The 13,951-nt window shown below is 41.5% G+C and overlaps 1 protein-coding gene across 1 annotated transcript in view; it reads right to left on the bottom strand.

Annotated features, from left to right (window-relative positions):
* The window catches only part of PTPRG (protein tyrosine phosphatase receptor type G), a 416,959-nt gene that overhangs the window by 112,390 nt on the left and 290,618 nt on the right, over nt 1–13,951 (bottom strand). Inside the window, exon 6 of the mRNA XM_059823043.1 lies at nt 4,890–4,956. Coding sequence (XP_059679026.1) covers nt 4,890–4,956 — 67 coding nt within the window. The remainder of the gene's footprint in view (nt 1–4,889; nt 4,957–13,951) is intronic.

The raw sequence follows: 13,951 nt of genomic DNA, 5'->3' as shown, positions 1-13,951 counted from the left end.
TATTCACTGCCTTTTTGCCTAGGACAGCTGGAGAGATGTGCAACATATTTATTCTCTATGCTTTTTCATTATTAAAGCAATTCTATTTCCGCTGCATTTTGGTATGGTCTCCCCGGCAGCCCCTGAAACGTTGGTGGTCACCACCAATTTGCCTGAACACCTCTCGCCCATCTCGAGGGACACCTAAGATCACACTCTCCTCCATGCTGAGCTTAAGTTATGGCATTTGAATAATACAAAGGCAGAAGAAAAAAGCAAGATTTTTTCTCCAAACTCCCTTTTAAATAAACGAATGTTCCTCTCTTCCCCTCACCCCACCCCACGTTCGCAAACAAGCAACAGATGCCATCGATTCACTTTGTACCTAAGCTTTTGATCTGCCTGCACTTTGATTTTCAGTGCTCACTTTTGACAAGGAAGGGAATAAGAGCCCTGTTTTTATGACATTAATAGAGGCTTTTCTGCTGTGGTAATTTATTTGTGCTCTGCTAATAATTTTCTGCTGATCCGTGTAGATTCTTGGTGACAGACACAGAGAACAGGACGGAGTGACAAAACATGGTTTCCATCACCCTGAAAGATTTTCCAGGGGCCTGGGGTAGCGTAAGCTGCTGCTCCCTCTGGCAACTATTTGCCTGCGTGGTAAAACAAGACTGTGCAGAGCACCCGTGCCCAGGCTGGGAGAGCGCAAATGCTGCGCTGCCTCCAGCACCGGGCGCTGCCCCCGGGACTGACATCGGGGAAGGAGACTCATTTTAATGCCTTTCAGGCAGCAGATAAGAACAAGGAAAAGGCATCTCTAAGAGGCTTACATACAAAACGGTACTAAAAAGGGCAAGTCAAAGACAGCAGAGGTGGGAAAAAGCCATGTTTCTGTGCAATAGCACCATCCTGCTAGGTGCTCCTCTGAGATCTTGCTGAAGCATGCGGCAGACAAAAGCTTTAGTAGCCATTTTAATGCAAATCAACTGTGTAAGACATAACCTGGTATTTCACGTTCCCCTATTCCCACAAGGGCACAATCGTTCTCTCTGAGGCCGCGGGAGCCTCCTCAGCCCTTGCACAAGAGCAGCTCTGTCCTGCCCCGTGCTCCTCAGCATCACGAGGAAGGACGAGGAGCAGAGAGGGGTTCAGGGCAGGGCACGCCGCCGAGCACATCGGCAGCAAAACAGAGGCAGAAAAGTCTGATTTGCAGCACCATGACCGGGCCACGTGTGGTGCAAGTGCAGTCAGGTGACCATGACTTTATTACTGTACCTAATGATCCAACTTCAGCTAAGGATGTGCATCATCCCACCAGCATTGCTGGAGACCTTTCCCATCAGCGTTTGTGATGAGAAGAGCATTTGAAGAGGAGCTAAAAAAGACCCTCAGCAGTCAGAGCCAAAAGACACCAGCAAGTCTGCATCAGAAGATCCATATCGCGCCTGCCCGTACTCCATCCCTTCTGCAAAGAGAGGGCTGCACGCTCCCAGCTGTCAGTCCCTGGCGGGCTCCGCGGCAGACGCACACTTGCCGCGCGCTTTGCGGCAGGGAAAGCAGGAGTGAGAATAGCAGGCACCTCGCTGGTGTGAGGTGTGACAAATCCTTGGCAGAGCACAAAACCGAAAGCAATTTTAAAATCAGCAACAGGCATCTGACAGCTCTGAAAAGAGCCTCCTCGGCGTTCGTGTGCCTTTACAATGCTCTGCGAGGGCGGATGCGGGAGTTGGGGAGCGTCGACGTGATGGGAACGTACTGTTCGGCAGGAAGATGCGGGGCAAACGCGAAAGCATTATCATTGATCCAAACATTGTTAGGCAGTTTGGTACATCGCTGGTTTTCCTTCCAGCTAAGAAACTTTATATGGTTGCTCATGTAAAATTAAGCTTAATGTGGCATTAAGATTCTACAAAATTATGCCTGGAGATGAGGAAACAAAGTGAACTCTGAGTAGCGACTAAGCCGGTATTGATTTTTATGCGGGCATTTCTCTATCGTTGTTACTAAGCTGGTGACACTGTGAAGGGCACAATTATTTATGTTCCATCAAATTAGTAAGTAATTCAAATCCCTGACGAAATCTCAAGCAAAAATTGCTTTCACTTCCACAGAAAGTCCTTCTGACACCTAAATTGTTCACTTACCCCTGGAAGGGCTCTGTAAGAACACAAGAACTTCGCAGAAAAAATGAAAAGCTATGCAAGAAAAATGAAAAACCAGCTCACCACTCATCAGTACTATCCCTACATCCAGCTGAGGGTCATCGGATCTGTCACCGTCACGGGGTGTGTGGGTGCCCTATACATCGTGGTGCAGAGTGGCGACCCCATATAGGACCAGGCCTTCTAGTACCACAAGGCAAATGACGAAATGAGGATGAGTGTTTGTGTGGGTGTGTAATTTCCTCTTTGAAAACTGAATGATTGCGAGGAAGGAGTGACTGTTCAGCACAACTCAGGAAGGATGCTCTACCGGTTGGAGGAAGAGGGATACGGAAAGCCAAGGAAATCTTACTTGAATGGGTGTGTTGAGATGAGGCGCAAGGGAGGAGCAAAGCTGAGGGGCTGGTGATCTCTCCAGCCAGCGGAGGATATACGAACATGGTCTAATTTAAAAGCAAGATGGTTATCTCAACATTCATATGCATTCTTGATTTCTACATTATAGGCATGTGCCTCTGTATTGCGATGACCACCTGAAATAACGTGGGCATGGAAACGTTAAAAAATGCAAAGAAACTGAAGGTTTTAATTTTGCCTCTCCAGTTCCTTTTGTTGGATCCCTGCTTGATCCAACCACTCTATCCAAAAACCACAAGAGTTTTCCACTGTATTTCATCCAAAAAGTCCGTGTTGCCTTAGGGTCCCAGTTGAATGCAGCCAAACAGAAGGCAGGAAGAACCTTTTCAGATAAATTCATAAAAACACGCTCACAGAAGATGTAAGTAAATTACATCAAGAAAAGAAATGAGGGTGTCTGGAATAAAAGCTCACATCTTTACTATTATGCTATATAATAACATTCAAAGAAAGATACGATATGAGAATTCTTCACTGAAGCATTCCATCAATATTGAAGTTAAAGAGAACAATTTCTTTGAACAACTACTTTGTAGGAGGAAATTCCCTTACTCTAGCCACCAAAAGAGCCTTAGAAAAGGCCTTTAATCAGGGCCTTTGAAACAGGAAGGAAAGCAAGATTTTCCTCTTTTTCTTCCTTAATGTTTTGAAAAGGAAACAAGCTATTGAAATATATCAAGCGGTTTCCTTTACTTGAAACACTAGCTGCCTTCTGTGCATTGTGAGCGAAACAAAAATAAATGCCTTTTATCCACCCAGATTTTGCTGCGGGTAGGCAGCACCAAGATGGACTAATCATTATGTGGTCAGGCAATCACAGCCTCAGGACCGTGTCACATCCTACCCAAACAATTATTTTTGGGAATGGAATAATGCTCTTAAGAGACACCAGTATGATTATCCACTAGTGGCTATTTTGGTTGCAGCAGCGAGAAGCAAGAGAGGGAGCAGAAAGAAACCTATGAGATGGCTAAAATACCGTTGCGCTTGCAGGGGGTAGAGAGTTTTGAAATAGAAGGCAGGAGAAAACAAAGCTAAAAAGTGATCCTGGTCCAGTTAAATGGCAGCTTGACTTCAGTGTCAAATTATTCAGCCCCTGAAAAATCCTGGCAGCCTAACTCATCCTCGCTTTATTTTTGTTAGCCTGTTTTGTTACCCAGTGGGAGCTAGATAATAACATCTATTTTTGTGGAAAACAACACAGTTTTTCAGCTCAGTGTGTTATTTTTATTTCACAGCAGAGCACTGCAATTTATAAACAGCAAAACCTATGGAAAATTCTCTAAATGAAGGACTTTATGGTATGTTATCATTTAACCCCTATTTTTCACTTTCATTGGATTTATTGGTGTTCCCAGTTGCAATGTTAAATGACTCTGAAAGTAGCGCAATTAATCCAAAATCCTATTTGTTTTAATCTAACACTGTCAACTAGTTTTAGGTTTGCAGTCAAGAGAAAAAAAAATGTTTGTTAAACTCTACAGCACTAGCTAATGTCTAAAGACAATCCTTAGAAAAGGTGCAAAGATGTTTTATCACAGCACTATAGATGGGACGGAGATTTATTACAGTACCTAGCGCCATTCCAGCAGATGCCTTTTGAATTACAATGAGATTATTAAAACTTTACAAATCATTATATTAAAACCTGACAAGAGTACTTTGGGAAGTGGAGCATCTTGATGTCATTGCTAATGATGCATTACCCGTGATAAGGTTTCAGGAAAATTCCTAAGTAAAAACTGGTTATAAAAGTATAAAATGTATTAATATTTATTTCGCTACCTGCTATAAGTTCAAGGATAATAGGTTTCTATGCATCAGAACAGCCAAATGATCGTATTTATGCCAGCATTAGAAAGATGTTCATTTGCTGCAAAGTTTAATTAATTTTCACCGATAGTTAATTTTCTGTTTCATTATCAGCTCCCTAAATTTGAAAGACAAATAATTTATAAACAAATAGAAACTTCAGAGAGGAGTATTTTTAAAGCAAACAGAAGATAAATAGCAAGAGTGAAGCATCAACGCTGCCTTCGAAGTACTAGTATGAATGATATATTGTAGTAGGTTTTGATTGATAACTTACGCATTCTAGAGCACTGACTGAAAAGAAACAAATTGTTTACTGCTAACCCCAACCCATTTTCAGGTAACAAATGACTCCGATCTTTACCAATCAAATAATGGCTGTGATGCCCTTAAACATCAGTGAGTGAGGAATGTGCAGGCTCACCATGTCCTTCCAGGGGTGACCTGATCCCTTAAGGACAATATTCCTGCCCTTCTCCCCTTCCCGGCAAGAAGAAAGTTTAAGCAGCTACTTACCGTGATGTACGACGCCCTTCAACCCATGGATAATGGGATCCAGTGCTGGATTGTCCCTCTGACTGACCTACATGCAAAGGATACAGGATTGGTTACATATATTCTGGCATCAGGCAGAAGAGTCAGTTTAATCTTCTAAAGAGAAAAAAAAAGATGTTATCTAACAAGCTGCTTAGTTCTCACATTTACAATGGCTCTTCACCAAAAGCCGAAGATACATGGCATAATAAAATAAAGTACGGAAGGTTAAATCAAAAGAGAGCGTCCTCTGAATTCATTAAAACATTAGCCATATTATCAGCCCAACAAAGCTTAAAAACAGAGAGCTGATTTTTCTCCAGCTACTGCTGCTTTCATAGAGGAAAACTGCTGTGATAAACAGAACTTATCTCAGATCAGTTCATCCCTTATTGATACAGGAATAAATCTGGTGCTGCCACTGAAATCAGCGAAGCTGGACCCCTTTCAGCTGTAATCGAGTTGGGCCTTGGCATCTCTTTGCTATCCATATTTTTACATTTATTTAATTTAGTGTCACTTGGACAAGGGAGAGGGAAAAAGCTTTGTGAGAGGATCTAGAAGAAATCTCTGATTTTTGACAATGCAATTGCCTGTACTGCCAGACCAAAAAACTGGTATCCTGCAGTCTTTTTTCTATCACCCAGCGATCACCCATGTCCTCCGCCACGGTGAGACCCAGCACCGGAGAGAGGAGGGGAAGGCAGCAGGACGGTTTAACCCCGTTGAGCTCCACAACTTCCAAATTAAACCCATCACTTCTCTCACTTACTTGTATCACAACCAAGGCATTTACAACCAATAATGCAATTTTTTTTTAACCTTTTGCCTCTTCAGCGGTATTGAAGGAATAACTCACAATTTCTGTGAACACGTTCCATTATTTAAGATACTTGCCAATTTACTTTTGGGAAATCAATACTGCCATGTACCTCATTCACGTGCTACATTTTTCTTTTTTTTTGCCACCAGTCAAGTATCAGAAGCCTGAACAGTGTTGATCATTTTTGGATGGACTGCTCCCAATGGGCAAACACATTGAATGCAAAAGAGCTCCTGTACTTTGCTGCTTGCCCATGATCTCAATGTCATGAAGAAAAACAGAGTTTAATCACTTTATGGCCATGTATTAACTTATGAGGAAAGGAGTGGAGACAAAAGAAGAAATCCCTGAGAGAGGACGTTGTACCCAGCAGGGAACACGCTGTTGCGTGAAGTGCAGAACCGGCTCGGAGCGCACTCTTAGGAAGAGGACATCATTGACCGCAGCATATCCAAAAAATACGTCATTGTAAAAAAATCACAGATTTTAATGGCCTGAGGAGAAAACTGGAATCCACTGCGCACAAGTTTCACAAGCACATCTCTTCTTGTCCTTCCTCCCCATGACTAATTAGGAATCTGAGAAACCTTATTATCTTCTTAGCCAACTGCATTGAAAAGAACCACAACAAACCACCTTTCTTTTTCTGTTTATTTGGCCTTTGAACTACTCTGCTGTGTTCAGGACACATTTTTGTGCTCTTGTCTAGCGAGAAAATGGTTTGTTTTGGTTTGGTGTTTTAAATGGAAATTGAAGATCCTTTTCTCATCACGGTACTCCAGAACTTGCAATGATCAGGTAGGGCAAGATACGCAATAAAATTATGAAAGTAGCAACAGCAGCTTTGAAATATATACAGCTTAGATGTTACTGGCAATAATATTATTAGCCCTGAAGGCTGTAAGCTCTTTGAAGCATGAACTTTTATATGCCCAAAGGGGTGCTCTGTACACTTTGGATTCTGTATAAATAATAATCACAGTACACTGAACCCAATGACCCACTTTGTAGGTTCTGTCGGGCTTCTGGCAAATCAACAGTAAACACTAAAAATGCAGAGCTGTTGCAAGACATGTTCTTGCATCTTTTCCATTTATCCAGGTTTCTCCAAGCCATGGTTACCACAAAAAAAACGTCATTAAAAAAACTACCAGCAATTTCATACAAGACTGTACGAAAAACTTCCACTGGACTTAAACAATGTTTTATTTATTGCTGCTTAACCATAAGTTGTAAAGAGTTTTATTTGGTTTGCTTTGTTTTTATTCCTAGTGACAGCTGCAATCAATTTGAAGAAAGCAAATAGATGGAAAGAATCCTAAAGGTTAAAACTCTTCCTTTTGGGATTTTCTGTCAAAGTAGATCAATTCTTAACCTCAGCCTTCGCAGCACCCCTTTAATCTGCTGAGGTGGTATGCCTATATAGACTCAGCTACGCAATCTTTTTGATAGCATATTCTGCAAATGTGCTGTGTTCTTCGACAGCATGGAATCAACAGTCACGTTATTTCTTTGGGGGCTGGAAAGCAAATGCTCCATGCATCTGTAATCATGTTTTCTCTGAGGGTATGGGGAGCGGGATCTCATGTTTCTTTAAAAATCAAATGCAAACAAGTACCACTTGCGGAGATGTCAGTTCAGAATTGTATGGGATATAGTCTTATTTTCCTTCCAGATGCTTTTCCCCTTTTTCCCTTATACTCCCACACCTCACTACAACTGTTTCAGGATCTTGGCAAGACCATTAAAAATGTGCCCAAAAGTTTTCTCATTTCGTGGAATGGTTCAGGCTTCAGAGCAAAACTTTTCTTACATCTTTTTTTCTTCAAGTTCTTGAAAAAACCCACCACCTTGAATTTCCTCTCTATTTTTTTGCACTTCTCTGTATCCTTTTTCTGCCTGTGTTCATAGAGAAAAGGAGGTTTCTGAAACCCAAAATGTCAAGTTCTATCCCCATTGCTGTACATCTCCGGTTTAACTGGCCTGGAGCTACCACACTAGTTGAGATCAGAGATTCACCCATACAAGAATCCTGTCTCTGACAACAGCTGATACTTAAAAGAAAGGAAGGGCAAAAAAAAGCAGAAGGAAAAAAAGGACAAAAATCTCTAGAATAACAAGTGTCCTTCTGACCTCCTTTATGATTCCATGTCATGAAGCCTGAGCTTATATCCTTCTACAAACTGTTTTTATCTTTCTCTGTTATATAATCTGAATTACAGCAGTGTATTTTTTATTATCTTATGAATGTATCCTGAAGGAAAACAGCAATGAATTCTTCAGATTGACTTTACATGCCACGTTTCTCATGATGCCTTGGCCACAGAGTTAGAGAAAGACCGTACATCTGTAACTGGGTCTCAGCACTTAGGCTTCACCCAACACACGCCTGCCAAAGCTGCGCAAAGCTCTTCTTTTCCTGTGAGAGAAGAGCAGTGAGTTTCCCCTTCCTCCTTCAAGAGGCTAACGCAGAAGAAACATCACTAATGAAAATTTCTCAAGCACAGGAATTTCATGCACAAACACAAACCTGCTATGCTGCTGGTCATGAGCGCGCTGCACAGCAAGTATTAATGGGACAGAGGGAAAACCATCCTCAAATTGCCCTAAAATACCTACAGTACTGCTACTACAAATGTTGTTTCCTGAACAAGATGCTTTTGCTCAAGACTGACTATAGGTCTGTTCTACTACTGCTCTATAGGTCTGCAGTAAACAGGATAAATATAATGCTTGCGTGCATCATTTATAATTGAAAAATGCCTGTAATCCTCTTCAGTGGAAATGAATAGGTAACTATCATGCTAGGTGCAAGGCAAAAATAAACATAGAGATATCATAAGCAGTTTCCTGTGCTAATAGAGCTCTCACCATAGGGTAAATATGGGATGAACGTGACACGAGGAAGCAAAATCTCTTTGTTTATCATACCCTTTGGGTGACTTCGATACCTGGTGCACGTGCCATTCCGAGTAGAACGAATGGCTTGATGTTACTGCAATGAATAAAACAAGCGTTTGCAATGTAGGAAAAGGGAATGCACAAATGACCCCGTTCCGCAGTCATAAAACAGAGATGTTCTTCAAGTGAAGTCATGGTGGAAATCATTACCCTAGACAGGCTGCATTTACTCACAGCTCCCGCATCTAATGTGGGGACTGAGAAATGATGCATTCCTCAGTGTACAACAAGGTTGATCAGTCATGAACTCTATTGACAACAGCGTTAACACCTTTCAACAGCACAACTTGTTGTCCCCTTCCTTGAAAGTGCTGTTCCTACAGCCTTACCCTCAGAGTCGACAGGGTAGGAGGCAGGCCAGGGAGCTAAGCACCTTCTCAGGATAATGTTATTAATACTCCAAAGAGGAAAGTTGCAGAGAAGGAGCAGAGCAGGAGTGTGACAAGAGGACGGACACCACCACAGCCAGGCTGATCATGCTAGTACAGGCACCAAGCCACAGCATGTAGAAATAGACTTTACTGGGCAAGGTATTACTCTATAGAAAGCCCCTGTGTTACAGCAGTACTAAGCTCAGCATGTCCTAATGAGCTAAAAACCCTCAACCAGTTCTCATTCTCTATCGTTCATTGCACATTAAGTAGCTGAAGCTCTCTGTTCATCTGATTATTTTATAGGACAAACTCAGAACCTCCTGAAGTCTCTTGATTTTACAAAAATCAGCAGATTTGTAAAGCGTTAAAATTTATACCACATGCTATATAATTTAAACCATATGCTAAAGTCATATAAGTAATCCATGACCTGTCTTTCTGCTGGCAACAGTTCTATAAAGCAGGAAAAAAAAAGTCTCAGGCAAAAATTTTGAGCTTACAATGGTTATTTTAAGAACAATAACAAATAAACCCATAAAAACAGGGGAACCCCCAAATACACATTGAGGCAGTTACAGAGGCCACACAGAAACACCAGCTCTTACCTCCAAGCCCCCTGCCCAAAGGGCCAGACTCCCCCCATTTCCCACTGCTCTGGGCAGCCTCTGCGAAAGCCCGGTTATTCTCCCACCAACCAACGCAAGAAGCGCTGGGGGAAGCACCACAAAGCTCTCTAATGATCACTGGTACAAGTCACCTTGTGAAAAGTAGGTGAATATTAATAGCTTGAACAGCTCAGGAGTAAGGAATACACTTTCCCTTTAAAAATATGTTTAAATAGATCTGTTGTATTGAAGAAAAGGGTGTGGGGAAAAAAGAACAGAAGAAAAACTACCTATTTGGAGTACTATGAAATACAAATTTCTCTCTCATTTCTACCTTAAAAAAAAATCTGGCATTTAGACTTATTGAACTGTCATAAATTTGCAGCAACTGCTTTCAAGCTCATTAAATGGGCTCACAGACAGTATTGCAAAGCATCTCAAAACGAAGGAGAATGCCACAGTCGGCTATATTGAAAGGCGAAATGACATGCATTTTGTGCAAGTCAGAGGAAAATGAATGGCAACAATTTTGTGATACAGTACCTGAGCCTTTCCCCTTCGAATAGTGATATAATTTACTTTTCTCTCCCACTGCAACATTTGGCCCTTGACTTGGAAACTAAATCTTCCATCTATCAAGCCTTACCCATCTGCTAAGTAAAATGGCCAAGACGATCTGCATGCCTTGAATTCGATATAGCCAGCTGCTCCCAGAGTGCTGTGGCATTAACATCCAGAGACCATCCTCTTGTGCTGTAAAGGACGGTGTCTGCCAAGGATGAATGACTACATACTTAACCGTGGCAGCTGAAGCCAGTGACAATGGCTGACACAGAGAGATGCCAATGTGTCAAATTCTACTTTCAATTACAACGGTGAAAGTCAGGGGTAATATTCTCCCAGCCGTGCACCTTCAGCTCCCATTCAGCTTGCGGTTAAGATCTACAGCTCACCAGCCAAATACTCAAGTCTCCAAACACTCTGTACAAACAACTAAGAAGAAAAAGAAAACTATTATAAATTAACTAGGTTGCAGAGATTAAATTGTCCTGTAGGGTTTCAGGACAATCAACATGGTTAAACAATTTATTCTCTTATCAGCTCATTAGTGTTGGACAGATGCCAGACCTCAATCTCTACAGGAAAGGACCTGATTTTCACTGTTTTAGAACAGAAATTAGAAGAATCCCATTAATGTGAACATTATGCCGCACAATATGTATTTTAACATCACAGCAACAGCATTTCAAAGAACCCAAGATAATCATAGTCAAAAGAAACGTTCTTTTCTCAGCAAAGGGAAAGTACTTGGCATATTGCTTGTGAAACTCTTCAAATTCATGTCTTCGGGGCCAAATTATTTCAGAGCTATCTAACAGCTTGGGTAGGTCCTACTCCTAACCCTTCTGAACGATGGTGCTTTAACGTTGCATTGGTCCGCAGCATTGGGAAAGGATACACATCCTGGCTTTGTGGTATGCACCCTTGTGCTCTGCACAAAGTCCATTGTCTCACCTCTCTCTTCTCGCCCTTTTGAAGTCCACATTGTAAAATCTGGTTGTGGATAAATATCTCATTTCTTAAACATTTCTGAATAAAAGGAAGTGAAAAGATTTCAGCCAGATCTGGAATGTGGATGAACAGATATGAAAAGTTTACATGTGCTTTGCTTTGAAATACAGTAGGAAATATTCATTCGGACCTTTTCAGGAGAACTGACGGGTGAGAAGGGATACTGGTCAACACTACAGCACACTGAGCTATCTGTGAAGGCAAGAAAACACCTACAGAGCACCCAACACAATGATAAGCTAGATTTGGTGCTCTAAGTTTTTCACCTTCACTAGCATTAAATGATCCAAGAATGATATATTCCGGCTCCTCCACAGATGATATTTTTTCCCATCTCCCCCATATATGCTATAATTGCACATCTCCCATACGAGTTGATGCAAAAGGACAAATCTGTCCAAGAGCCTGCAGCCTGACAGGGGTGAGCTGGGAGAGAGAAAGCATTTGCCGTGTAATGAATGGACTGCCCAAAGTAAGTATCCTGCAGAATATATTTGTAAGGGAAAACAAGAAATGGAAACAGCCCCTTAATACCCCAAGTTGCTGCTCATGTGTTAGATCAGAGAGAATAACAGGTACCCAGGCAAGATGTGACACTGAACCTAATGCTGGCACACGCACTATTTCACACAGATACTGCCACGACCTTTGATTTTTTAAAAATGTGCATTAGAGCTGAGTTCGCCTTTGCCTACGGCAACTGTTTCAGGTTCAGTGATTTGAAGGCAAATTCTGTTGAGTTAAATCTGGGTTTTGGCCTTCAGGTGTTAATAATCTTGCTATGAATGAAAGTATACTGAAGTCATAGAGGTGCACACGCTGGCGGAAGGGATGTTCCTAGATGTCTCATTCACTATGTTGTTTGAAAAGAGGGGAAGAAAAGTTAATGAGTCTCCCAATGATTATTTTAAATAGAGTAATGGGTGTGCATTGATCCTTCTAGCTAATTCCACTTTGAATAATACATCATTCTGACTGAAAGCTTGCTAGTGATGTATTAACTTCATATTTCATCACAGCTTTGGAAGGTATCTACAGTGAGATATTAACTAGCAGTGCCAAAGAGGAAGCTGAACTTTTTCCCTTTTTTTCTTTAAAGTCCAAAACGGTTTTAAAAGCTATTGAACTGACTTTGGGGTCAGATGTTCTGGCTGCCCCTCATCTTTGGTTGAGTGCAATGCAGCTGCTTGCAACCACAGCTCCTCTCAGCCTTAGCTCACCTCCTCCTTTGCTTCGTACCAGCTGCCCCTGGTCCTGAGTTAATTATGGACATCCTGGGACAAGGATGGGACAAACTGGGTTATAGATCAGCAACTTCCACTTTTATTATGTCCAGTAGGGATGTCTGAAAATTGAAGAAGCACAAATAGTCAATCTTACACCAAAGGTTGGCTGAAATATCAGCGTCATAAAAAGAGCAAAGGGGCAGCACAGGCTACCCCAGAAGAACATACAACAGAATTTGCACCAGCATGTTGCAAGGCAACATGCTAATATAAGAGACTGTCTCAATAAAAGAAGAGCATGAAACTCAAAGGTAGAGTTAAGTCCTGCTGAATAACTCAGCTCAGAGTAACTTGTGTTTGCGCACGCTGAGTTTCTTTGTTAGCGGATAGAAACATTGATCGTGTATTGTACACATGCTGGCAGCTGACTGATCAGCCCACTGGGCTGAGAAAGACTTTGCAGCCTCCCCCCGCAGCATTACCTCCATTCACTATCACAAGATTTGCAACCACCGGGATGGTAAGAAACAGCCAGCAATGTATTTTCCTTTCTTTTTGTAAGCCACTCGTTTGCCCAGACTTTGACTCACTCCATTGATAAGGTAGGCATTAATTTCCCCAAAGCATTCTTGCACTTTGAAAGCATGATGCAGCTAATGTACTGCAAGTGAATACCACATTCAATTAACAAATTATTGAAAGATCTTAATAAGCATATATCTGAGCAAAACCATAAGATATCTGCAGCCCAAAAGCACGATCTGATTAGTAGCAATAGAATATCTAAGATACAAAGCTCTGTAAAAGACAAAAATGTAATTGCAACACAGAGGAGAGACAGCTTCAGTGGCAGATTCTCGAAGCTGGGAAAGCTTGATTGATAGACTGTACCATCTGCAGCTGCGCAAAAAAAGGCCAGAGTAGCTGCAAGTTTATTTAAAGCAATTTTGGTGCACTGAGCCTACTTGTTCTCCTTTGAGAAAATAATATGATTTCTTCATAGAGCATGTAGTCTACTTATTTAAGCAGCAGTGTGCAAGATCTCTCAATCCTACCAGTAGTTCAGCTGGAAAAATGACACACCAGGGGGTAACATTTTATCAGGATGGAGGCTGTTTTATAAAAACTGCCATCAGTTATAAACTGTTCTCACCATCTGAGTTTTCAAAAAAAAAGAAAAAAAAATGAGTTGGGTCTCTTTTAGAGTTTCCACAATCTGACCAATTTAAGGGAGTCTTTAGGTAAAAATAACCATTTTGACCTAAGTAGGGAGGAAAATGAAATGGTGTAATGAAAAAAAATACAACAAGCACTACAGCCAGATCATCCCACAGCACCCACTCTTTGGTATATAGCTTCACACATTTGGAGAGGCTAAACTCAAAACTGTGAAACCAAGAATGGAAGTTACCTTTCATTTTTTTCTGCTCCTGGCTTCAATTTGGTACAAACATGTGCCACTGAGAAAAAAGTATCTTCAGCT

This window comes from Gavia stellata, chromosome 12 (genome assembly GCF_030936135.1).
Source record: "Gavia stellata isolate bGavSte3 chromosome 12, bGavSte3.hap2, whole genome shotgun sequence".
NCBI lineage: Eukaryota > Metazoa > Chordata > Aves > Gaviiformes > Gaviidae > Gavia > Gavia stellata.
Note: the sequence above shows the minus strand (reverse complement) of the source record. Positions and strands in the feature narration are given on the sequence as shown.